A 25,961-nucleotide genomic window follows, 5' to 3' on the forward strand; every position below is an offset into this window, starting at 1 on the left:
TCTTGGCTGATTATATTTGCAAGGAAATAATTCCACTCACTGGCCCTCGTACACCACAGAATTGAAAATATCTTACTTAATGTACAGTGCTGCAACAGGCTCTTGATTTAACTATACAAAAGAAAACTGCATATTTTGCAATATGTCTAGGGAAGTGTTTTGTAATATAGTCAGGTAATGATATATCTAAATCTGAAGGATAAAGATTATCTTATTGAAGCCTTGATGTTAAGAATACTTCTTGCATACTTCTTGCAATGTGCCTAAAGACATTATGAACTTCATTGCAGATTTTAGTTTTAAGAAACTCTTCAGTGTTTAAACGTGGTTTTATTTTCTTAGTGTGACTGGCTTAAGTATGCTTACTTTGCTGTAGCCCCGTGTATTTTTTAAGAGTGTTTTCAGAAAGTCTTTGCAGTTCTTCAAGGTGTGAATTTAAACGTTCTTCAAACTCTTTGGTATGTTTCTCTTCCTCTTGAAGGAACTTTTCAGTTGTTGCAAGGAAGGATGTCTCAGGAGAAGACTAAGACATGCACAGAAAGACATGGTTAGGAAACAACGGCAAGTACAACAACATGCTTGCATTATCAAATTTTAAACTTAAAACATCTGTGCATAGAGCAGCTAATAACCCTCTAATTCTTCACATCTCTCCAAAAAAACACAACTTTGAATATATGTTTTAAAATGTGTTCAGGTGCCTAGGTAACATAATCTGAGTACATTTCAACACCTCTGACATTCATTCACAACATTAGGATGTAGATTTTCCACTGAAAATGTAAATATCCTGATAGACAGAATTAAGCTGCTTCAGAACCTCCAAAGTTTGGATCAGCTAAAGGTCACATCAGTCACTTGTGTAATTTAGACCAGGACAGAGGACAATAACTTGTTCTTTGGAACTACAGAATGTAACCTGTGTTGGGTACTGCTGATTGCCTCCTGTAATTTTCTCTCTTGACTCTCTTCCATCTCATGAGATACTTTCTGAGGAAAGGAAGAAAATCTGTTCTCATTTCAGTGCCATTAACATCAAGGCCTGATATTTTGGAGAGTGTACCAAACTATGAGTAGGTCACCGAAAAATCTTTTTTCCATTTAATGGGGAGCTAGCAGACTGAAGCATAAAACATAAGGAAATCAGTTTTAAAATGGTTGTCATGGAACTTAGGAAAAGACCTGAATAAGTCTTTGCTGGAAACTGGAATCAGTTCTAAACACGTAAGAAGCAATTTTCGTTATTTCTTTTTGCTAATATTTAAGATCTGTTCATTGGAATGTCTTCATACAAAAACCCTCTTCTTTATCAAATGAAATCATGATGCTTTAAGTAACTTCAGTGTTTATTTCTGTAGATAATTACAACTTTATGACATGCATTTTTAACAGTTAACTCAAAACAGCTTTGTAGTTTTACTGTAATACTGACAGTATAATAAGAGGAAGGTAATTTTCTGTCTTTATATGGCTATGTATTGAGAAAGATTATTACAATTTATTATCCTAATTAAACTGTATGTAAAAAATATTTTAGTAACTGATAGAATTATTAGTTTAGAATGTCTGGTTTTGTTTTTCCTAGAATGTAAAATGGAGAATTTATCTGTCAATACATCAGATAGGAATGGCTCCAAACAATTTCAATATCAATTTTTTTTTGTAGAAAATGTCAATTCTATCATATCTGCACATTTTTACTCTAAGATCCATTGTATCAGAATGACAAATTCCCTATTTCTGCAGCAATTACAGGCACATTCAGTCTTTGCTTTCAGCTTGGTTTAAATCTGCTCTTTTTCAGGCCAAAAGATGCAAACTATATACAGACTATGCAATATATACTATACAAACTATATACAAACTATATAGAAACACTTTCAAGTACTATTCTATTCATTCAAACTGTTTGCAGCAGACCTTGATATGAAGTTTAGGGATTTCCTAAAGGAAACCCCTTTACTTTTCAAACTACAGCAAGTAAATGATGGTCAGATATAAATTCTGGATATAATACCACCCCTGGAGATTGAACCAGGCTTTCTGGACGTACATAGTTCCTCAAATGAAATTCACAGATAAAGCAGAATTTTCCTATTCCTAGTGCCTCCAAAGTAGTGTTTTAACAGGGTGGGGAAGAAAGTAACATAATTTGCTACATAGGAATGAAGAACCTAGAGGTATTGAATCTCCTTGTTCCACAACATTCTTCTATTAATCCTTGCACAAGCATTGATCTTCCAGTGCTTGAGAAACTCTGGAGGAAAATCACTTTATCACCTCTTTCATTACAAGCATGTACCTGATTTCCCACTCACAACTCAACATGATTTTTGTACAAGGGGTTTTCCCTGAGGATTTGAATACCATGGACACGTGTACATTCTTTCTGCTACTCTCATGGTCTATTTCCTTGTGAAGTTTGGGTTCAGTGACAGAGCTAGCAGTAATATTTTGAAGTATTACAAAAAAGCTTTTGCATTACAAAGAAGACACTCTGTATGGAGGCTTTTCTTAAAGAAACACCTCTGAAATCAATATTGAGCAAATAAAACCCTTCCAACAGCAGATTGATATGAGTACAAGTCTTCAGAAATGTTATCTCAAGTTATGAGAAATTCCTTATAACAATGTATACTGTTGCTGACTTGTCATTAGCAACACATGGATCTCATGATCAAGCCATCTGATAAAATAGTAGTGTCCTTGGCTTCAACTGGTACTTACTTTGATGTGCTTTCTTGAAACACAACATAAACCCCAAATGAGACATTTATGAATTTACTCAGCATTGAGGAAACAATGTTTATCACTCAGAACAAGCAGATGATGGTTCCTTACACCTTAGTATCCTGGGGGTAAGACATTGCTGACTATCATTTTAGATAGCTCCCTAATGCACCGTTTTTATGCACTTTGAGAGAAGGTTGTGTATAAACAGGTCTAAAAGGCAAAATTTCTTGTTAGCAAGTAAGCTTTGCTTTCCAAGGCTCTGATCTGTTTTTTTCACTCTGTTCTGTATTATCTTTACTTTCTGTGCCTGAGGAAGGAAAACCATAAAGAAATTGCTTTAACCCATGTGTCATGAGAGACTCATAGTCTTTAGTTTTGAATTTGTTTTCCTCAGATAGTGCTTCTTTTTTTGTCTTTCAGTTTTCTAACTGTATGCTGCACAGAAATGGGACTATTGGTAAAATTTCGACCCAACTTTTTGGGTAGTCAGGCAACAAGGACTCTGCTTTTTCATTACTCAATTACTCAGTGTCAGCTGACCCCATATTTCCTTGGTGCAGACCAGTAATGAGAATCACCCTTTTGCCTCATTGTTTGCTGTCAATGAAGCAAAATTTGATAAAGATGTGAATCTCCACATGCAATGTGTTAAATACATCTTTTCCTTAGACAAGAACAACTCAAAGTGCTTATGAGTTAACTGGATTGCTGGGCACTCCAGGAAGCCAGGTCTATTCTCACTCACAGAGTGCCTCATTAATTTGCCTACACTTAATCTCTTTCTTGCCCTGTGAGTTGTGCCTACTTTCTTGGCTGCTCATTAAGCAGGGTGAATGAAAGCACTAATGTTTGGGATAGTCTTACATTTAGAAGTCAAATCATGCTTATAGTCTTCACATGTTTAGTCCCTTCAGCTTCCCAGGAAAGTTCTTATAACAACAAGCCTAGGAATTGGTCTGGCTAATTTTAGCCTCATCGTCTCATATGTCTGGAGGCCTTTTGGGCTCGTTTCCTCCAACCCTACATTGTAATACACCTCAGACAGCAGGTAGAGATGTGTGTCTTCCAAGAAAAATGTGCTTCTGCTTGTATATGAAAATTAAAATCAAGATGCCTAGGATATCATCAAGCCACCGAGCAAGGTGTTTGGAAGACCTAAATCCTCAAGCATCTACACACCTTAAAAGTGAGAGGCATGAACCATGGTAGGATCAAGACAGTCAAAATCATTCCTAATAATGTCCAATGCTAGAATTTCCATACATTTCAATTCAATTTACTCAAAAGTAATTTCCCAACCTTTAAGTTAGAAAGTTTCCTAATGCTACAGCCTTTCTTGTCTTATCCCAAGTCTTGAAACGATGTATGTCCACCAAGAGAAACATGACAAAGTTAAAGGTCCAGATTGGAAAGCACAATGTACAGAACAGCTTGCTAATAGAGAGAAATTCTGTAAAATGGACTATTCTGAAATTGCAAATAAACTTATTGGCTTTTTCCCTTTCCCTTTCCCTTTCCCTTTCCCTTTCCCTTTCCCTTTCCCTTTCCCTTTCCCTTTCCCTTTCCCTTTCCCTTTCCCTTTCCCTTTCCCTTTCCCTTTCCCTTTCCCTTTCCCTTTCCCTTTCCCTTTCCCTTTCCCTTTCCCTTTCCCTTTCCCTTTCCCTTTCCCTTTCCCTTTCCCTTTCCCTTTCCCTTTCCCTTTCCCTTTCCCTTTCCCTTTCCTTTCCTTTCCTTTCCTTTCCTTTCCTTTCCTTTCCTTTCCTTTCCTTTCCTTTCCTTTCCTTTCCTTTCCTTTCCTTTCCTTTCCTTTCCTTCCTTTTTTTTTTTTTTTCAGTGGGAAAGATTAAACATTATGCTGGATATTGGACTGTTCTGCTGAATTGTCTTTCCAGAGATTGGGAATGGTTCGAGTGGCCATTTTGTGAAGTTGTTCATTTCCAGAGAAGAACGCACCCTAAGGTACCGTTCAGACAAAGAACATCTATTTCAATTTAGAAAGACTTGAAACAATAAATTCTGAGTTTCTGGCAATTTTCATTGAATGCTAGCAGAGCACTCTTGTTTAAAGGCAGAAGTGGTTTTCCATAACCTCTAAGTAGGAATGTGAAAGGACAGTGACTCCAGAGCACTATTCATTAAGGTTGTTCAAGGATTCTCTAGTGGGAGAAGAGATATAGGTCTTTGTCAAAAGCCTGAGAGATTATTTTCTCTCTAAATACTAAAAGAGTAATTTTTGTAGATTTCAGAACATCACCTCCTGCTCTGATGTTTTCAATTAGTGCTACAGTATTCTTCAGAAAAAGAAATTTTGAATATACTGGAGATCTGACTTTCATGAAACATCAATTGTGAAAAATCTGCCAAAGAACTCTGATTTATAATACACTGCATTTTTTCCTCTTTGTTTCGTCATGCAATGGCTTTCCATTCAAACACAGAACTCTAGAGTAACAGACAGTTGACTTGTTTCGCCTCTAAAGCTGTAGTATCAGTCAGTCTGAATGATAATTTAATTTTGTTGATCTTCTGAACTTTTACCTTCTTTGATCCCTGTGATTTGGACATAAAACTCTGTATGAGAAACATCCCTTACTTAGAAGTTTAATTTGTACTTTGCCCACACATCTTCTGACAAGTGTTTTCCTCATTGCCTTCTCAATTGTCCTGGTATCAACTCTGTCCTGAGTGCCAGCTGGATAATAGTTTTCCTGTAGATTGCAAAACTGTGTCAAATGGGCATTATCCATGGCCTGGCTGGAAACAGAAGCTTTGTACCCTGCTATCTCTGTCTGACTCTCTGACAGAACAGAAGATGAGGAGTGGTGTTTATCAGACTTTCCTGAAAAAGTCCAAACAATTCTTTTTGCTACTAGCAGTTTGAAGAGGAAAACTTCCGATCCATGAGAAACTAAAAGTCATGTACTTAACATTCACACAAAACATAAGAAAATAAAAATGGAAGTGAGGTCAAACACTAAGGACTGTGTGCTTCCCTCCCTGTTCTCTGACTACTGAGACACAGCTGCTGGGACCATGGACACTGAAGAGCTGCACTGCTGTACCTGTTTCTCAGGCAGGCCATCACTGAGCTGCTGCCTACCTGCAGTGAGATTCCAGCAGCCAGGTGGTAATAGGAAAAGGTGTGAGCACTTTTCTGTAGTGAACAGCAGTATGGTCTCTGCAACCTGCTTTAAGATGACTTAGTGTCATGATGCCTCTTCTATCCTAATTACTGTGTGAAATGGCAAGAATATTGCCTACTGGTTCTTCTCAGTAAATGCTGAATTACAGTATTTCATTTTCTTCTTTTGAGAGGACTCAGCCAGACACAGTTCAGGATCTCCTGAGTACAAAGAAACATATATCACATATATCCAATATATCATATTGGACAGAGAGATGGCTACAGTCCGTTCCTCATTAACCGGTTAGTTCTAAAAATATTTGGTGTGATCACACAGTTTGAGATCTGAGTGCTGAATTTTCAAGTGGAGTAAAATAGTGGCCTGTACTGGATAAGGAAGAATAAAAGATACTAAGGAAGAGTATAAAATTCAAAGAATTCTGGAAAGATTTTCTTAAGAATTTGCCATAGACAAGCTTGGATGTATCCCACTTTTCATGGATTTTGCTAATCTGCACCCTATGAAGATCTGCATCCTGTGAAGACTGAAAGAAAGAATTTTGCATTATTTCATTTCAAGAAAAATAAGGATTACAGCACTTATTTCTGTTCCTTTCTGAATGCAACAGCTCACGCATGGAAAATAATTGTTGCAGTTCTTCTAATTTCATCCATCAATCACATATTGTAGAAACCTGATGAGTCTAACAGCATGTAAGGTGTAAGTTTGCAGGTATTATGGAAATAGACTTAAAGCACAGTACTCCTGCAGAAGGGAATATGAAGCAAAGTATTCCCATGCAGAAGGCAGTGAGCTAAAATGTAGGAGTCTGTCCCACCGTCACATAATGGCAGGTAATTATCATCACTGTTAATGGACAGAATATGGCCCAGTAGGGGATGTCTAATGTTCAGAAAAACTGGATTTATGTTAGAATAAGGTATTTTCATTTTTGCTGGGCTGGCATTGAATAAATAATAATGACAACTGAGGTAATCTAATCTTTGGCTCCTCCAAGATTGCATCTGGTCCACAGAAGGATCTCTGAGAATATAGAAAAACAGTTACTTACTGGTAATTTGATTTCTTCTGCATCGTAAGCATGGCTTAATAAAATACCCGTTCTGCCTTTTTCAGGAAACAGTCCACCAAAACACAAAGGATGCTCTGTTGCTGGTGATGGAGATTTATCATCTAGTTCCATTTCACGACCTCTGTCAAGTTTGTGATGAGATAAAGTGCGATCACTTTTGGAACCACTGATATCACCTTGGCCATGTGAAGTAGGACTACAGTTTCTATGGTATTCACTGGCTGTGAATATAGCAGTCTGTTGAAGTTTCATATGCCTTTCATCTTCATTTTGGAAAGTTCTAAAATAGCAGTAAAAAATTCAAAATCAAAGTATGAAGAGCAGTTAAAAGTGAAAGTCATCACAGCAAAACTATGTTTTTTTGTTTGTGAAATTCTGATTACTCAGCTGTTTAAACTGTTTCACACATCAAATTGTGGGCATACCTGCAGAAGTTTAGCAGCTTTCCAGTGAAGTTAATGTGAATGTCTGAGGGTGCATAATTTGCTTTAGCTCCCACTTAAATCACTCTGATTTAAACCTTTTAATTGCAACTTAAGTTGAGTAACCTTGCCATATAATTTTGCAGGATAAGATCTAAACCACAAACTTGCTTCAGTATGATGGGAAAGAGACTGAAATTAGCCACACAAATGGTAAACATAAAATATTAAAGTGTAAGTGAGATGGGAAACAAAACCTATTGTTTGTTATTTGGACAATTAGTCAATTTTGATCTAATATAAACATAAACAACTGTGTTTGAGAAGTTAGAACAAATTTTTAAATCAATTAAAAAAAAAAGCTAGTATAGGAAGCTAGCTGCTGCTTTACTGCATTATTAATTTATATCCATATGCATGCTTTTTTTTTTTTTGGTGCACAAGAACATGCTTTTGTAACAACAAGGGAAACTTGGGAATTTTAAGCCCTTTATTATGATATTCTGTAAGTCTTTTATCCTGCTTACAGGGGATGTAAAATGGATGTAAAAGCATGTATCTGTATTCATTTGTAGTTCTGTCAAGCAAACACTTTTATGGTTAATTGCAACTCAACAAAAACCTCTTTGCTTTCTGTTTGAAATATCTTCTCCTGACAGATAACTGAATGATTCTGAAACCACACTGATTAAAGAGCAGAAAATTTTGAGACTATCTTGCCCAGATGTCTGCTGAATTAGACTAATTTTCAATTGCATCTTTACTTGTACAATATACCAGAACATGAAAAAAAAATCAATTATTTCAGATTTTATTACATTTCTGCTACAATATTCCCAGCAATAGTAGAAAATGCCACTGTACTGAGCTCCATCCTTATGAAAATAAAAGAAATTTCACTCTTGGGAGGCAACAACTATACTTAAACATGACAGCTGTTTGAAATGATCCTATCATTGAAAAGATTCTAAAACACTTCACAAACCTGAAATGCACCTACAAGTTTTTAAAGATCAAGTTCTCTACCACTAAAATTGTTATGAATATCTAAGGATATGCACTGCTGCTAGATCCTGCTTTTATTTCTAATAGAAAGGGAAGAATTTGCCAAGCACTGTGAAAGGGCAGTATTGTCTGTTGAATGTTCGCACCATCATTTTCTAACATCAGTTTAAACATTCAGTTCTGGGAGAGGGTGGCTGTGCAGTCTTTATGAACTCTGCTAATCCATAAGCACACTGGGCCTTCAACGTTAGACTGAGGGCTCCATAAATGGACAGTAAAGAGAACTAAGCAAGAATGCACTTTTATTTGATTATAAAGTAGTAGTGACTAAGATGCTCCAAGTATGCTACTATAATTTTTGTTTATATATTCAAAGATAAAACCCTGAGAATATTTACCAAATCCTCCAGTTTTCCAGATCACCTAAAATCATGCTGGTGGCAGAATGTCCTCCTTTCTTTCCTGCTTTTCCTTAAAATAAATATTCTTCTGCTTTTCAGGGCATGGGAGAATGATTTTTTTATATATATATATTTTTGCCTGTTTTAAAGTCCATTCTGTTTATTATTTTTATGAAGGGTGCAGTGAAAAAACACTGCCACAACTGAAGACAGACGCTATGAGTAATAAAACCACAGGCTTTGTTTTATTTTTGTTTTTGTTCTGACCTTTTTGGAACTAATTTCCTCTGTAAACCCACAGCAAAGTCTATGTGATCTTTTTTTTTTTTTCCTCCAGAACTGGTATCCTACGTGTTCAATAATAGTTATTACAGCTATGTTGCAGCTTATTTCAGTAAGAGCAGAATTGTCAGACTTGGGTGCCTACAGTTATGGTATCTTTCACACAGAGAAATGACATCTCCTCCCCACCCACCCCCCAAAACCACCAATTATTTACAGGAACTCCACTTTCTGCTGTAATCTGTATGATTGCTGGGGCTGTTTGCTATCTTGGAGAAACATGCCACCTACATTTAGGTGCTTTGATATGGATCCCATGCCTTCACTTGAGACAAATTTCACAGTTGAGGCTTAAATTTCTGTCAGCTCAGTGCAAAATAACATCTGAAACCAGAGTTCTAGTTTGAATACAAATGTAAAGGTAGGCAAATCTCTTCATGTTTGTGAAAAAAAAGAGGCCATTTGTTAAAGCTGGCAATGCAAAATCACTCCAACTGCAGTTGAATAAATGCTTTTAGTGGGTTTATAGAGTATTTAACACATACACATACTTGACAAAAACAATATTACTGTTGGCATGGAGACACATGGGATGAGAAGTGAAAGAATGTCCTCACAAAGAGAATTTCAGACAGAATAGGTTTTTCCAAAAACACATATGTATAAAATCAGCCTGGTCCCTATGAGATCAATGACTTCAGTGATGCTAAACAAATGCCTTACACAGCTTATGCTGCCTGACATACCTCTCCCAGAGAAAGAGAAGAATGGATTTTAACAACCAGTGGATGGTTGGACTGGATGATCTTATAGGTCTTTTCCAACCTTAGTGATTCTGTGATTCTGTGTGATTCTGTGACCAAATATCTGCACAATCAGTCGTATTACTTTGACCTTGCAAATAAAAACTAACTTGATTTTTAAAAATTGATAGAAAGTGTTTTTCTGAAAATATTGTTTTTTCTGCTTCTGGTTAATCCATTGCAATAGCTGATATAGTGGTGAGTATGATGAAAAATATGGGATCTCCACAGGGTAGTGAATACTTCCTTACAACAGATAGTGAAGATCCGTTAAGATCCAGCTGTGTCAGCAAGTTTCTAGTCCTAATAGAGATTAGTCCCTTTGCTTTTGCCACATGATGAAAGTGCTCTTTGGCTTGAGCAATCACCTAATTTGTGTATGTGTTTATAGTAATTTCTTATGGGAACTCACATGCTTTAATTTCTGAAGAAGCAGGCTAAGCACATTGGCCTTCATCAGTGAAAATCATCTTCAATCATGAAAACATTTAAATTAACTGTATGTGGAGAAGGTATAAAGAAAAGATTAAAACTTTGGGGATAGGGAAAACTTATTTCAGTGTCAATTAAAGCCAACAGTCATCTATGAGAATAGTAATAAAGTAAGGTGGTTATAGGTAGGATGTGGCTCCAGTCTTTTAACAAAAAGATGACACTTCTCAATGTGTTTCTTCTTGATATTTAGAATTTCAGTGTACACTCAAGGAAAGAAATGCCTCTTGCTAAACAGTCACTGTAACTTCTTGAAATTTCCTGTATTTTCTTTAGAGCTCTCCTATCCAGCTACTGACTGAGATTCTTCTACTGATTGGGAGAGAAAAACACTTTTGCCCATTCTGCAAAAATTCCAAGGTTTCAGAATGTATAAAGGGCAAACAAAAAGTACAGCTTCAGAAAACCACCATTTAAAATGCAGCCTCCCCACCCTGCATGAAAACTGTGTTTTCTACTTTTTTACTATATAAAAAAAAGTATTTTGCCCTTCCCAATGCCATAATTACCATGGAAACAGAACTGCAAATTAAAACAGAATTAACATGGTTTATGCTCACAATGCAGTAAAACATACCCCAGAGTAAAACTGAAACAACAATTGCTTGCTTTATGTGGACACAATAGATGGCTGAACATTCATTTTTTGTTTACTGAGAAAATCTTGAGGTAGTTCCGCATCTGGGGAACAGAGAACTAACACTACATAGAAGGCCAAATCTTAAAAAGATGGACTGACTGATGCTTATATGCAGGCTCAATCTTTCTGTTTCATCAGATTAATTCAGTTGTAATTTAAACTGTGTTCAGCAGGGGTGGTTGAGATCTCTGCTGTTGGAAGGTTTCTCCTTCCCTGTTTAGGTTTAACATCAGTTTTCAATGGCTGTGAAATCAAGGCTCTGCAAATTACCTGCACAGCTCTATTGTTTGTTAAACTTAAATTTATGAATTTCACAATTTCATGAAATTCTATGACCATAGTTCCTCTTGTACATTGAGTGTAGTTAGAATGGGAATGGGAAAACTTTCACTCACTTCAGAAGAGTGGAAGCACTGACAAAAATTGCACTGTCCAATTTTGGTGAAATTGAGATCTACAGGTGCATAGTAATCTGTATTTTGGTTTGTGAATCTTTCATTTAGCAAAGCCTTCAACATCATTTGAAGTTTAGTAGGAAAACAGCTATATCTGCCACATATATCTCTGTGTATGTGCATATATTCATATGTATACATGTACGTAGATACTTATAATGAATACTATTTCCTGTGAGTGAAACATCACATTTAAAAGGAAATTTTAGATGAATGTGTATCAACAGATAATTTATTACTTTTTTGTTACACAGAAGAAAACCACTCTACGTTTTGTCAGTGACTGACCACACAACTTTGAAAACTCAGTCCATGCAACTCCGGATCCGCATTATTTAAACATTACTTCACAGAAATGTTTTACATTTGTGCTATTGTGTAAGTTTGGTATTACAAATGATCAAAATATTTAGTTTTCTATTAATTTTTAATCTCCTGCATTATGAAAAACTGCTATGAAATAGCAGAGGTTAACTTTTTTTAAATTACTGCAATGTCATCATTATAACACATCTGAAGGTCCTTCAGCTCCACTGAATACAGGGAATTAAGAAAGAAAGAAATCACTAGAATGTTTTCTACGAGCCTGAATATTCTTAAAATACATTATTTTTTCCCTAATAAGGGGCCTACTGTAATAACAAGTTATTCAGGGCAGTTGAAATAATGTTTCTTCTCAAAATCAGGTCACCCAAAAGCACCAAAACTTTGCGAGGCATTAAAATACACATAGTAAAACATCCAACAAATGAGACTGGTGGGACACAAAGCTTTTCAGCAGAAGCTGTAGTTCAAACTGCTTATTAAGATAACCTCCTGTGGAACAGTTTACTTCTCATATTGATTTGTATATCCTTTCCTTTCCTTGTTTTTTTCTTTTTATTTCGCAATAGAAATTCATTCTGTCCCATTTCTCAATACCTGGAGCCAAGAAAAACTGAAGCAGCACACTAAAAGATTCTTAAATTGTTTCATGTGTAAAAGAGCAAAATAACAATGAAACATTTCTGGGACTTCAGTTATCAACAAGTTCAGTTACCCACGGCCACAAAAAAAGTAGGAAATCCTCACAAATATACCAAGTAGGTCTGATATTTAGATTTTTGTGAGTTCTGAGTCAACAGAAAAGGAAAAAATGCATGAGTTTGGCTTCTGAAAAGCCTACAGAAAACTTAATATATGTGTACAAACTAAATGTTACCTCTCTTCCTTTTCTTGCATCTTTGAATGGGTTTGGTAGCTGTGGTCTGTTTCTCCATGTTTATCCACCCCACTCAGCATCAGTGTTTCTGCGTGATTCTGTAGTTTAACAAGACTGTTTTGTAATCTTGCATTCTCATGTTCCAGTTTTTGAATAGAAGCTGTGAAATCTCCATGTTTTTTGTTAGATAAATCGATACTCTGTGAAAGGAGATAAAGCCCTCACTCAATGAGCATTTTTTCCACAATAAATGGGTTTTTGTATTTTAAACAAGCAAAACAATGTTCTATGCTAAAGAAAGACCTAGCTACCACATCTAATCATGCAACACTTACAGCAAGCCAAAAGAACTACCAACAGAAAAAAATGCTGTAGATAAATGTGAAAGAAGGGTATAAGCTGCTGTAACACAATAAAACAAAATTTCTCAAGGAACAGGACATTCAAACAACTCTTATTGTTGTAAATTCATTATCAATGGCATTGTAGAATGTATGACATAAAAACAACCACGACTATAGTTATAGACTTGATTACTGCCTTCAGTAATGACTCTACCAAAAATAGCAAGAATTATTATGTAAGTTAATTATTAGCTAAAGTATATGTCTACAGGCATAGTTTAATATCTGTGTCAAACCTTCAGTTTCAAAAGCAGTATAGGCACATTAGCGCAGTGCTTTCCACCTGTGTTACTAAATCCTGCCTCTTAGTCAGATTAACCCACATGAAATAAAAGTCAAAATAATGAAAGGATAAACAATGCATGCACTACAACCACAGGAAATCGAAAGTGGAAGATTAGCACTGGAAGTAAACTTCCAGAGTACAGTGTAACACTACACCACTGTCAACCAAAAATAACCTGCAAGGACTTGTCAAATTATACATAAAAGACTGAAAACACATCCAATTTACTAAGAAGTGCTCACCTACATTTCTAGTTTCATCCTATTCTTTTGGAACTTAGTAGTTCATGACCACTAGGGATTTGGTATGTGTACATTGCTAGCACAAGTAGGGTTCCTGCACCTGTCTGTTTTTTTGCACTGTTTGATTTAATCTTGTCTCTTCCTACGAACCAGGCCTTAGTTTGCTAGTTCTGTGGCAAAATTATGAGCCATGCTGGCATGGAAGTGCCAGAAAGTACAAGAAAATTCAACATTTTGTCCAAGGATGGATGGAGGGTTGAGGCTCAGCTATGTCTCCTGTTCGGAGAAGTGAGGCAGAACACACAAAGGAGGCTGCTAAGTCACCTTAATGTTAATAGCTCTAGAATCAGCAGTACAGTTATAACGGCAAGAGCCCCACAGCTGAGCTGACACAGCTACATTGCTTTGGAAATCTAAACAAGTACCTCTTCCTGATAATGCACGACACTGTACTGACTCAGGCTAGCATTATTTTGAGGATTTTGTGTTGTGGTCCATTATAAAAGCACATCCAAAACCATCATTCCGTGCAATCTTAACATCCAAATACCAGATAGTACTCAGTGTTTAGATCTTCACAATAAAATAGTGAAGTAAGAAGGAATTATCAAGTCCATAAATGCACTGGTATGTGTAGTGACCTTTGCATGTCTAGTAACTGGAGAAAGGTGACATTCTTGGGTGACATTTGCCAATTTACAGTGAGACAATTAACAGGCTATGAGTTCCCCAGAGACATACCTACAGCATTATTTACAAACAGTATTTCAGTGTTTTATAGTGACAGGCACAGTAACTGCAGATGTTCTGTAAGGAGGGGAGGTTTTGAAATGGTTTGTGGAAGGCAGAGGATGTAATTTTTATCGTATCTCTAGAAGTTACAGTTCCACATTATGTTACATTGTATGCTTTTATAAATTAAACCTTAAATGCTCTCTTTTGAAGGAAAATAGATACTAAACTGAAAATAAGCTGGGTGGGGTCGAAACATTGCTTCACCTTTTTTTTACACTGCTATTTAAATGTCACATCATCAAAGAGGTAAAGTAGTTAAAAAGGTACATATTTCTGTCTCTGAGAGAATGACAACTGTTTAAAAAAGGATATTTTCTGAAATAAGTCAGTCACAATAAGTAGGCCTCAATAAATTTTTCAGTGTCAAAGTAACTGAAAAGTCTTTCTTAATTCTAGCTTATTACATTTAACGTCAAAATTATTGCTAGCTATCCTCTTCTTCAGGCTTCATGAGAATACAATTTGTATTTTACTTGTTTATTTTTATTTATTTATTTCACACAAACCAGAGACTTTTAAAGCTGCCATTTCAATCAACATTTACAGGTACTATAAGGAACTGCTCTTCATATTGCATAGATTAAAATAAAATAAAATAAATTACCATACAACTTTTATACTTCTGATTTTCCATGATCTCCTTTAGATGTGTATTTTCAGATTTGATAACTTTGTATCTGAAATTCAACAACTAGGAAAAAAAAATTATTAGTTATATATAAGGACATTGTTGTTCACTTGGAAAAATACAGAGTATATCATAAAGTCATAGAATAGCTTAGGTTGAAAAGGACCTTAAAGATCATCCTGTTCCAGCCCCTTGGCATGGGCAGAGTTGCCACTCATTAGATTAGGCTGCCCAGGATCTCATCCAACCTGGCCTTGGATGCCTCCAGAGGTCGGGCATCCACAACCTCTCTGGGCAGCAGTGACAGGGCCCCATTGCCCTCTGAATAAAAAATTTCTTCCTAACATCTAACCTAAATCTGCCTTCTTTTAAAGCCATTCCCCTTTGTCCTATCACTAACTGACTGTTGTAAAAAGTCAGTCTCCTCCTGCTTGTATGCTTTCCTCAAGTACTTGTAGGCCACAATGAGGTCACTCTGGAGCCTTCTCTTCTCCAAGCTAAACAAGCCCAACTCCCCCAACTCTTCATCACAGGAGAGGTGCTCCAGCTCTTCGATTGTCTTTGAGGCCCTCCTCTGGACCCATTCCAACAGCTCTGCATCTTTCCTGTTCTGGGGGTCCCAGGCCTGGACACAGTACTGGGCACACAGATGGGGCCTCATGAAGGCAGATCAGAGGGGGACAATGCCCTCTCTCTCACTGCTGCCCCTTCTGTGATGATGCAGCACAGAACACAGTTGGCCTTCTGGGCTGCAAGTGCACACTGCTGGCTCATGTCCAACTTCTCATCCATCAGGATGCCCAAGTCCATCTCTTCATGGCTGTTCTCAATGAGTTCTTCTCCCATTCTGTACTCATAAATGGGATTGCCTAGACCTAAGTGCAACACCATGCACCTGGCCTTGTTAAACCTTATTAGAAGATAGGCATGTATCAGTTCAACTAGTTTTACAAAATATACATAAGTAATCATGAACTATAAGAAACATTTTTGTTTTAAATACAGCAATATTAAATGTGATAGGACTAGAGGGCATTGCCTCAAGTTGCATCAGGGGAGATTCAGGTTGGACATTAGGAAAAATTTCTTCTCGAAAAGAGTGATCAGGTGCTGGAATGAGCTGCCCAGGGAGGTGGTTGAGTAACCATCCTTGGAAGTGTCCAATAAATGTTTAGATGTTGTACAGAGGGACATGGTTTAGTGGAGAAATATTGGAGGTAGGTGGTTGGTTGGACTGGGTGATCTTGGAGGTCTTTTCTAGTCTTGGTGATTCTATGATTCTAAATCACGAAGAAATACTAAATACTCTATAAGAGACATAGAAATGAAGTGCCAGAAGTTTTGTTTACCTTTTTGAAAGAAGTAATCATTTAGGAAAACAAGAGATTACACATGCAGTATGTGTGGTCTGGTAAAGAGTGCTACACAGCAGCCTCACATTTTCCTGAATACTAACTTTCCCACTGTCAAAAGTAGCTATTACATTAACCACTACTTTTTATATGCAACAAGCCTCTCAGAAAACCCAGATACCCATACACTCTTCATAGGTATCATGGTTATTTTGGTTGACATAACTAAGTAATGGGGATAGTATATTTGCTTTTCAAACTGAAATTTACCATTTAAAACATGAGTACTTACAGTTTTCAGCTTTCAAATTGATAGAATTTTCTAAGTATATTTGTAACATTCTTTAAAACTTTTAAAAACCTGAAAAGTTAGGAAGTATTCTAGGCTATCTAATAATTCTAATGGTTAAGTACTTACAATAACAACAAACTTGAAAATTTCCATATCTTTTGCATACTAAAATGGTAACTACGATTAATGGTCAAAATGATTTGCAATTTAGATGTACAGTTGACATTTAGTGGTGTTTTATTGTTATGGCATCAATTTGGCTGCTTTTGTAACGTTTATCAAATATCACTGCTGATGAAAACTACATAAAGAAATGCTACACCCTTTTTTAACAGATAATGTATGTCGTTATCTATAGTGTGGAGTAAAATGACCTAGGATGCTTTTGCCTGATTGCATACCTGTTGTTTGGCTAGCAATTTGTCTTTTATCTGTAACTCCGTTTTTAATCGTCTTTCCAGAAGACTAGCTTTCTCCATGATAGTTGCTATAGTGATCTCCTTCTGATGAAGCTCTTCTGTCAGGTCAGAGATTTCTGTCCTTATTCTTTCCTGCTCAGAGCAATGTGATGGCTCCTCTCGATAGAGATGGTTTCTTATCTGTTGCAAATATGTTTCAAAAAAAAACCCCACAAAAGCATATATATATTGTTGTGCAGTAAATACAACCGCATCACAAACCACCCACTCACTAGTGACTTTTTTGCTGCCTGCTTCCAAGACCCCAACTCTTCTAACCAAGTCAGACATTTTTGAGATTTTACAACTAAGTGTCTTTCTTCATGAGACAATGCCCATAGCTGTATTAATTTTTACACCTTTTTTCAGTCTTTTTGTGTTTCCATTTGCCTATTTAGTATTAGAAATGAGCAAAACACAAAATGTTTAAATTCAATGTTTAAAAGAATGCAATAATGTCAATTGTATGAGTTGGAATTTATGCAAAAAAATATTCAAGGAAATATTCTTCCAGTAAACCTAAGTATGATTTACTAATATTGCTCCAAAGTCAACTGAGGCTGCATTGAACATATTTTTAACCTAAAATAACTTTGGAGCAATATAAATAAATAAACCTGGAGACTGAATAGTGAGAAACTATGATAGAAATATTGTATATGATAAATGAACTCATAAGAATTTTTCTGCCATTACTTATAAAATGTAAGGTCAAGTTTTCTGCACTTCTCTCCTATGCAGGGCTCTCCAAAGAATCAACACAAAGATTGTTTTCATAATCTTTCTATCAATAAGCATTATATTATCTAAGAAATACAACTACAAAACCAGCATAAATAGTTTTGAATGCATTTTAATAACTCTTCAAACCATCCATAATCCGTAGCAGATGGCATTTCATATTTATTTATGCAAGCCACAGAGAAACACTAGAATTATAAACAAATAGATGTGGATGCAAAAAATCCAAGATTGCTGCAGCATCCAAGTCAGCTGCACCAGTTCCAGATGTTCCTGCCTACATTGCTACTCAGCAAAAAACACAGCAAGCCCATAAGGGGAGTTTGGGGCATTCTCTTACTCAAAGTGTTTTCACTTCCCAAGTCATACGTGATTCCACAGTGCCATGCCACCATTGCTTGCACACAGCACTGAAATGTACAGTGCAACGTGAAGCAAACTCAAAAGGAAAGAACATTGCCCTGGGTTGTGCAGCAGATGACTGATCAGCCTTGTGTAGCTACCAGCCACAGGGACTTTTAAAACAGTTGATTTCTTAGTATGTGTTACATCTGAGACCATCTACAAATAGCTACTTTCCTCCTACAACTTAATTAATTACCCATATAAACTTAGAGGGCTTACTACTTGTAAGGTATTATCTGAATCACAGTGATGTTTAAAACTCACCTCTTCTATTACCTTTGCTGTAAGCACACAGCATCAAAATGCCAATTGCACAACTATACAGTTACCATGTATGAAAACTTTTTTCATATATGAAAACTCCATATTCTCCAAAAACTATAGTTTATTCTCCATCTCCCCTCTTCACATGACCAAGGCCAGTGCTTCGCTTTCTCTTTTCAAAATCCAAAATTGCAGTGTAACATCTAGAAACACTTAACAGCATGAAGTACCTTGCTTAGCACTTCTCGTTGGCTGTTTTGACTCTGTGCCTGTAGTAATAAATCAGCATTTTTATTTTCTGATTGCTCAGTAAGTTGTACAAAGGATGATCGATGCCTTTAAAAAAACAAACAAAATATGAAATAAACAGAATGTGCAAGAATATCTACCTTATAATATCAAAAGAATTAGCTCACACCAAGAATTAGCCTAGAACAAGTTGGATCTTGAGAAATTTCTAGCGATGAAGGACAATGGAAGAGTGTGCAGAAAGGATCCTGAAATCTCTTGTTGGTTAGTATTTCACACATTCTCAAGACAGTTATGGCAGATTAAAGAAACCATAAAAATATGAACCTTTTACTCAAAGAAGGCTAGGAAGAACTGTAATTGCACTACTTCCAATGTGTTTTAATGCCAAGGAATATAAAGGCACTTTAAGCAAAGAAATAAAATAGATGAAATACATCAGTTTGCAAAGATCTAGGCAACATAAAAGCCTTTTAATACAGCTGACACCTACTGCATGCAATCTCATCCTATATGAAAATATTTATTCAAAAATTGTTTAGTCTGTCCCCTGAATTGCAAGTATCTTTTTAAACAGATTTAATTTAGAATCATCATAGAATCACAGAATTCTTAGAGTGGGAAGGGACATCTGAAGGCCATTTGTCCAACTTCCCTGCAGTGAACAGGGATACCACAGCAAAATGAGGTTGCCCAGAGCCATATCCAGCCTTGCCTTGAAAGTCTCCAGGGATGAGGCATCCACCATAACAGCAGGCAACCTGTTCCAGTGCCTCACCACCCTCACTATAGCAGATTTTTTCCTTATATCTAACCTAAATCTACCCTCCCTGAGTTTCCCCAGGGAGGTGGTTGAGTCACCATCCCTGGATATGTTTAAAAGGATGTGGTGCTCAGGAACATGACTTAGTGGAGGGCTGTTAGTTAGGGTAGTATGGTTAGATCATGGTTGGACTCGATGATCTTTAAGGTCTTTTCCAACCTGAGTAATTCTGTGATTCTATGATTCTATGAAGCCATTTCTCCTTGTTCTATCACCACAGACCCTGCTAAAGAGACTGTGCCCAAATTTTCATACAGTTAAACTAAATGTAAGAAAAAAATTATTAACTCAGTAGTCATGAATCCAAATATTGTCTTTAGCATACATACATTTCCTGCACATCCTTATGCTCTCTGATTTTCAGTAGTTCTGCACGCAACTGTTGGCATTCCAGTTGTATCTTTCTCCAGAGAGCATCCCGTGATTGCAGCTCATTTCTCATCTCCAAAAAGCTTGCCTCTATGTTCTAAAGAAACACAAAAAGGTAAATAAAATAAATAAAATGAGAAAGTATTAGCTCAAAATACTTTATCCATCATACTTGAAAGGTCATGGCAGTCTGGTGAAGTTCCCACTGACTGGAAAAGGGGAGATATAACCCCCATTTTGAAGAAGAGAAAAAAAGAAGATCAAAGGAACTACAGGCCAACCAGTTCTATTCCTGGCAAGATCATGGAGCAGATCCTCCTGAAGTCTCTACTAAGGTAATGGAAAATAAAGATGAGGTGATTGGTGGTAACAAACATGGCTTCACCAAGGACAAGTCATGCCTGACAAACCTGGTGGCCTTTTATGATGAGTTAGTGTCAGCAGATAAAGGAAGAGCAACTGACGTCATCTACCTGGACTTGTGCAAAGCACTTGACACTGTCCCACATCACATCCTGGTCACCAAATAGGAGAAAAATGAATTTGGTGGATGGGCCACTCATTGGATAAGAAACTGGCTGGATGGTTGCACTCAGAGAGTGGTGGTCAATGGCTCAATGTCCAAGTGGAGACTGGTGATGAGTGGTGTTCATCAGAGACTGATGCTGGGACAAGTGTTACTTAACATTTTTGTAGGTGACATGGACAGTGGGATCAAGTGCACTCTCAGCAAGTTTGCAGATATCGCCAAGCTGAGTAGTGCAGTTGACATGCTAAAGGGAAGAGATGCTATCCAGAGGAACCTGGACAGACTTGAGAGGTGGCCCATGTCAACATCATGAAGCTCAACAAGGCCACATGCAAGGCCCTGCAATTGAGTCGGGGCAATCTCAAGCACAAACACAGGCTGGGAAGTGAATGGCTTGAGAACAGCTCTGAGGAGAACAATTTGGACATGTCAGTTAATGAAAGATTCAACATGAGCCAGCAGTGTGGGCATGCAGCCCATAAGGTCAATCATATCCTGGGTCGCATCAAGAGAAGTGAGACCAGCAGGTCAAGGGGTGTGATTCTGCCCCTCTACTTTGCACTCATGAGACCCCACCTGAAGTACTGTGTCCAGTTTTGGGTCCTCCAACACTAGAAGAACACTGAGCTGCTGGAGCAGGTCCAGAGGAGGGACATGAAGATGGTCAGAGGGCTGGAGCACCTCCCCTATAGGAACAGGCTGAGAGAGTTGGGGCTCGTAAGCATGGAGAAGAGAAGGATCCAGAAGGACCTTATCACAGCCTCCCAGTACTTGAAGGGGGCCTACAGAAAAGCTGGGGACGGACTTTTTATAAGTAGCAACAGGATGAGGAAGAATGGCTTCAAACTGGAAGTGGGTAGATTTAGACTAGATGTTAGGAAGAAATTATTTACTGTGAGGGTGGTGAGACACTGGAACAGGTTGCCCAGCAAGGTTGAGGATGTCCCTCCCTGGAGTTGTTCAAGGCCAGGCTGGATGGGGCTGTGAGCAACCCAGTCTACTGGGTGTCTGCCTATAGCAGGGGGGATAGAACAAAGGCCAAATAATTCCTGATTCTATGATTTTATGATCATTTCTGACACCTGTATGATGTGTTTGAAAAGATATAAATGCTTTTATTCTGAGTTGTATCTCTGAAGAAGGCATGACTTCCATGTCATCTCCTTTCTCCAGAAAGGTCTAAAGATCAGATGCTGAACATTCTTCAGCTTTTGCAGTCTTTCAGTGCATATCTCTGAAACTGTCATTGGAAATATCACTGCAAAATTATTTGTCACACTAAATGTATCTAAAATATGTGGTTTGCTTTATTCAATATCTTCTTCACGTGTGAACGATGCTTCATGTGTAAGAATTTGTACTGTAAGTAGCTAGCATTTTTATCCTAACAGCATTTCCAGTTTTATAAGCATGAAAACTACAAGGCTATAGAAAAGCAGGCTTATATGTGTGTCTTCATTAAATGTTGCCTGAAGGCTTGGAGCAGGTGCCTGTAGACTTATGTGCTTAGATAAGGTGTGTTTAATCAACACCAAAACTACTTCTGTCTTTGTAGAGGTAATTCCCTATTTAGATCAACATCACCAAATTTTCACATTTATTAGGGAGTCCACAAATCTTGTCTCTACTTTACCTGGCATTTCTGGCTGATAATGTGGCTTCATGCTATGTGTAATAATTGACATCATGAAATCTAAATTCCTATAGCAATTGCCATAAGATATGTTAAAATCATACTAAAGTTATCAAATAACAAAAGGAGCAACAATAATCAGATTCTTACAGTAGTAATACCTAGAAACATTTCCTGTCATTCAAGATTTAGATAAAAGAAATGGATTTTCCATGGATGTTAATCCTTTGCCCTTAAAATTGTTACACCAAAAACTAGGATTTTTCATAATTTCTTCCCTTTAATATAATATAGGTGCCACATTTAAAAGCAAAAATGAGACTTCTAAACTTTCAAAAGACTACTTCAAAAATGGAAACAAAAATGACACTGCAAGCAGGAAACTTCAAAGGTTTATTTCCCTTAGAGCCTCATATTAGAATGACCTTCCTTCCAAGAAGCCCGGGGTTTTCCTCTGTCTGAAAGAGCTGCCAAAGACAGATATGAAGCATTTTTTTTTTTTTTTTAATGGGGACTGCATATACAGATTCATTCATCAAATCTTGTGTTAAATTAAGCCTGAGAGAGCTTTTTAAACTTGGAAATGCAAGTCTGGGCATATTCTAGTGAACTAAAGCTTAATGAATTTTTAAAATTGTCAGCAGGAACTTGCTTATGATCATCTTAATGACTTCAACATCCAAGATATAGTCACAACTGGTACATAATACATTAATTTGAGGTGTGTGTGTACACCTCTGATTTGATTATGCAGTGGATAAGGGGAATGCTTCACAGTTGTAGTGGAAGTCAAATAACCTGTGGCACACTGCAGTCTCCATGCACATTTACAGAAGTTGTATTTCCTCCTGTGAAATGTAGTAATACCAGCAATAACAGCAGCCACAGCAGTAGCAGCAATGATACTTGAAACAGAACTTCAGGTCAAGAGTTTCACGCATCATTTAAAAAAAAAAAATTAGATATGTACCATTTACTGCACTTAGTAAAAAATGCCAAAATGAAAATGAAAGCATAAGGTTTTGTTTAGAAAATATCCAATTAAATATTACTTTTTTCGGAGACTGTTGAAAAATTCCTCAAATGTTCTCTTTTATTTTGGGAAAAAGATTGCCGTGTTTGATATCAAAAGGAAGACTCAAAACTTTAGTGACCAGCTTTTGTTTTCTAACTCTGCTCAAAACTGTTTTAGTCATATGCTGTTTTTCTATATAAATTAGTGTCCACAACTGGCTTAATGCAGACTTTCCAAGAACCAAAACTCTTTGGAACTGGTCTGATGTTCTCAAGCTGCCTCTCATGTACGGTTGCAACTAAGTTTGTCAAACAGTTCATGAGATTGAGAAATACTCTTTAGTCTCAGTTTGGATCTTCTTAAATTCTCTTTTCTTCACAGCCAACAAATCTGCCTTCCATACAGTCTGCTATTCTTTCTAATCAGTAGTATGAAAGTAACAGATGGAAGCGTACATAAAGTAGTCAGAGGCATAGATGATGTGTGAGGCATAATACCAGGCTAACTGCCATGGAAATCAGTCTTGTCCCCACCAAGACTCCCATCTCCTCCTCCTTCCTTCACCCAACCCACATCCAACTATCCTCATCCTCCATGCAGAATTCATATGCTCATCTGCCTGCTCCTTCTGGCTCATGACAGATCCTACACTAGCTGCTTTCTCATATGGATATCCCTAAAAAATATTTCCTCTAGCTTGAAGATTTTCCTAAAGAAGGCTACAGCATGCTGCCATCTACTCTCCCTGTGTCCCTTACTAACTTACGCCCCCTGCCCCAAATATATTTTAATCCAACTACTGTTTGTGGCAACATTTTCACATTCCCCAAAGCAGGTCTTTTTGCTTGCATACCGATAACTTGCATACAGTCCAGTGACTAGGGGAATCTAATGTGCAAATCAAATGTATAAACATCACATACACAGAATTTGGTTGTTCTGACAATACCTGAAATAAATCTCCATCATATATCTTAATTACTGTGAAGTACATTGTAACTAAAGTTAAATGAAGTAAAGAAAATAGATGATCTTCACAGAATCACCATGTTTGGAAAAGACCTTCAAGATCATCCAGTCCAACCAAAGGATCACAGATTTATCTTTCTCCAGATAAATTCACTATAGGCCACTCAATATATTCCTGAATATTGAAGTGCTTAGATTAATAAGCAAAATCATGGAAAAAAAATAGAAATTAAAATATTATTCGTGATTTGTTTCGATCTTTGCTAATAAAAAGGCTGAAGATATGAGGTAGAAAATTCCCCACTGAGGGAGCAAACTCCCCTGCACTACACTGGTGGAGCAAGTCCAAGACTAATTCACAAGACTGAACATGTACAAGTTCATAGGGCCAGACAACATGCAACCCAGGGTCCTGAGAGAGCTGGCTGATGTGGTTGCTGTGATGCTCTCCATTATATTTGAAAAGCTGTAGCTGTCAGATGAAGTCCCTGGGAACTGGAAAAAGAGAAATATCACTCCCATTTACAAGAAAAGGAGGATGGAGGACCTGGGGAACTACAGGCTACCTCTGTGCCCTGGAAAATCACGAACAGATTCTCCTGGAAGATACGTTAAGGCACATCAGGGACAAGCAGGTGATCTGAGACAGCCAACATGGCTGCACTAAGGGAAGGTCATTCCAGATCAATCTGTAGGCCTTCTATGATGGAGTGACAGCACTGATGGACAAAGGGAAGGTGACCAGTGTCACCTACCTGGACTTCTGCAAGGCCTTTGACATGGTCTCCTACCACAACCTTCTCTCTAAATTGGAGAGATACAGGTTTGAAGGTGGAAATTTGGTGGATAGGGAACTGGTTGGAAAGTCGCAGCCAGAAGGGGGTGGTCAATGGCTCTATGTCCAAGTGGAGGCCAGTAATGAGCAGTGTTCCCCAGGGTCCTGTGTGTGGTACTCTTTTTATTTATCAGTGACATACACGATGGGATTGGGTTCACCCTCAGCAAGTTTACCGGTCACACCAAGCTAAGTGGTGCAGTTGATACAGCAGAAGGAAGGGATGCCATTGAGAGGGGCTTTGAAAAACTCAAGAAGTTGGACCTTTGTGAAAATAGTGACGTTCAACAGAGCAAAGGGCAAGGTTTTGCACTTGGGTTGAAGTAATCCCAGATACGTATACAAACTGTGAGAAAAGCTCCTTGAGACTAGGCCTGCTGAGACGGACGTAGGGGTCCTGGCTGATGAAAAACAACCTGAGACAGCAGTGCCTGTACCCTGAAAAGCCAATGATATCCTGGGTTCCATCAGAAGACGAGTGGCTGGCAGGGCAAGGGAAGTGATTGTCCCCTTCTACTCTGCCCTTGTGAGGCCCCAGCTGGAGTACTGGGGCCCCCCAAATAGTTAAGATATGGAGCTTTTGGAGGAGGGCCACGAAGATATTCCAAGGACTGGAGCACCTCCCCTACAAGGACAGGCTGAACGACGTGACCTGGTTCAGCCTGGAAAAGAGAAGGCTGTGGGGAGACCTCATTGTGGCCTTGCAGTATTTGAAGGGAGTTTATAAACATGAGGGAAACCAGCTTTTTACAAAAGTAGACTGTGATAGGACAAGGGAGAACGGTTTTAAACTAAAGGAGGGGCAATTTAGATCAGATATCAGGAGGAAGATTTCTCTGAGAGTGGTGAGGCGCTGGAACAGGTTTCCCAGAAAGATTATGAATGCTCCATCCCTGGAGGTGTTTAAGGCCAGGTTGGATGGGGCCCTGGGCAATCTGATCCAGTACTAGATCTAGCGGTTGGCAACCCTGCAAGTGGCAGGGGGTTGGAACTTGATGATCTCTGGAGTCCCTTCCAACT

General features: G+C 37.7%; 1 protein-coding gene across 13 annotated transcripts in view; it reads right to left on the minus strand.

Annotated features, from left to right (window-relative positions):
- DEUP1 (deuterosome assembly protein 1) overlaps positions 1-25,961 on the minus strand; it is a 65,379-nt gene that overhangs the window by 18,725 nt on the left and 20,693 nt on the right. For 11 of the 13 annotated variants that reach the window (XM_090134037.1, XM_031616102.2, XM_090134041.1 and 8 more), the window contains 7 exons: positions 19,921-20,057; positions 18,750-18,855; positions 17,053-17,250; positions 14,984-15,070; positions 12,653-12,852; positions 6,931-7,231; positions 367-523 (listed from right to left, as the gene is read on the minus strand). In XM_090134037.1, the coding sequence (XP_089990163.1) occupies positions 367-523; positions 6,931-7,231; positions 12,653-12,852; positions 14,984-15,070; positions 17,053-17,250; positions 18,750-18,855; positions 19,921-20,057 (1,186 nt within the window). Of the gene's footprint in view, positions 1-310; positions 524-5,252; positions 5,442-6,930; positions 7,232-12,652; positions 12,853-14,983; positions 15,071-17,052; positions 17,251-18,749; positions 18,856-19,920; positions 20,058-25,961 lie in introns of those variants that run through there. The other 2 variants (XM_090134039.1, XM_031616101.2) reach the window with 2 other exon arrangements.

This window comes from Phasianus colchicus, chromosome 1 (assembly GCF_987193195.1).
Source record: "Phasianus colchicus chromosome 1, bPhaCol1.hap1.1, whole genome shotgun sequence".
Lineage (NCBI taxonomy): Eukaryota > Metazoa > Chordata > Aves > Galliformes > Phasianidae > Phasianus > Phasianus colchicus.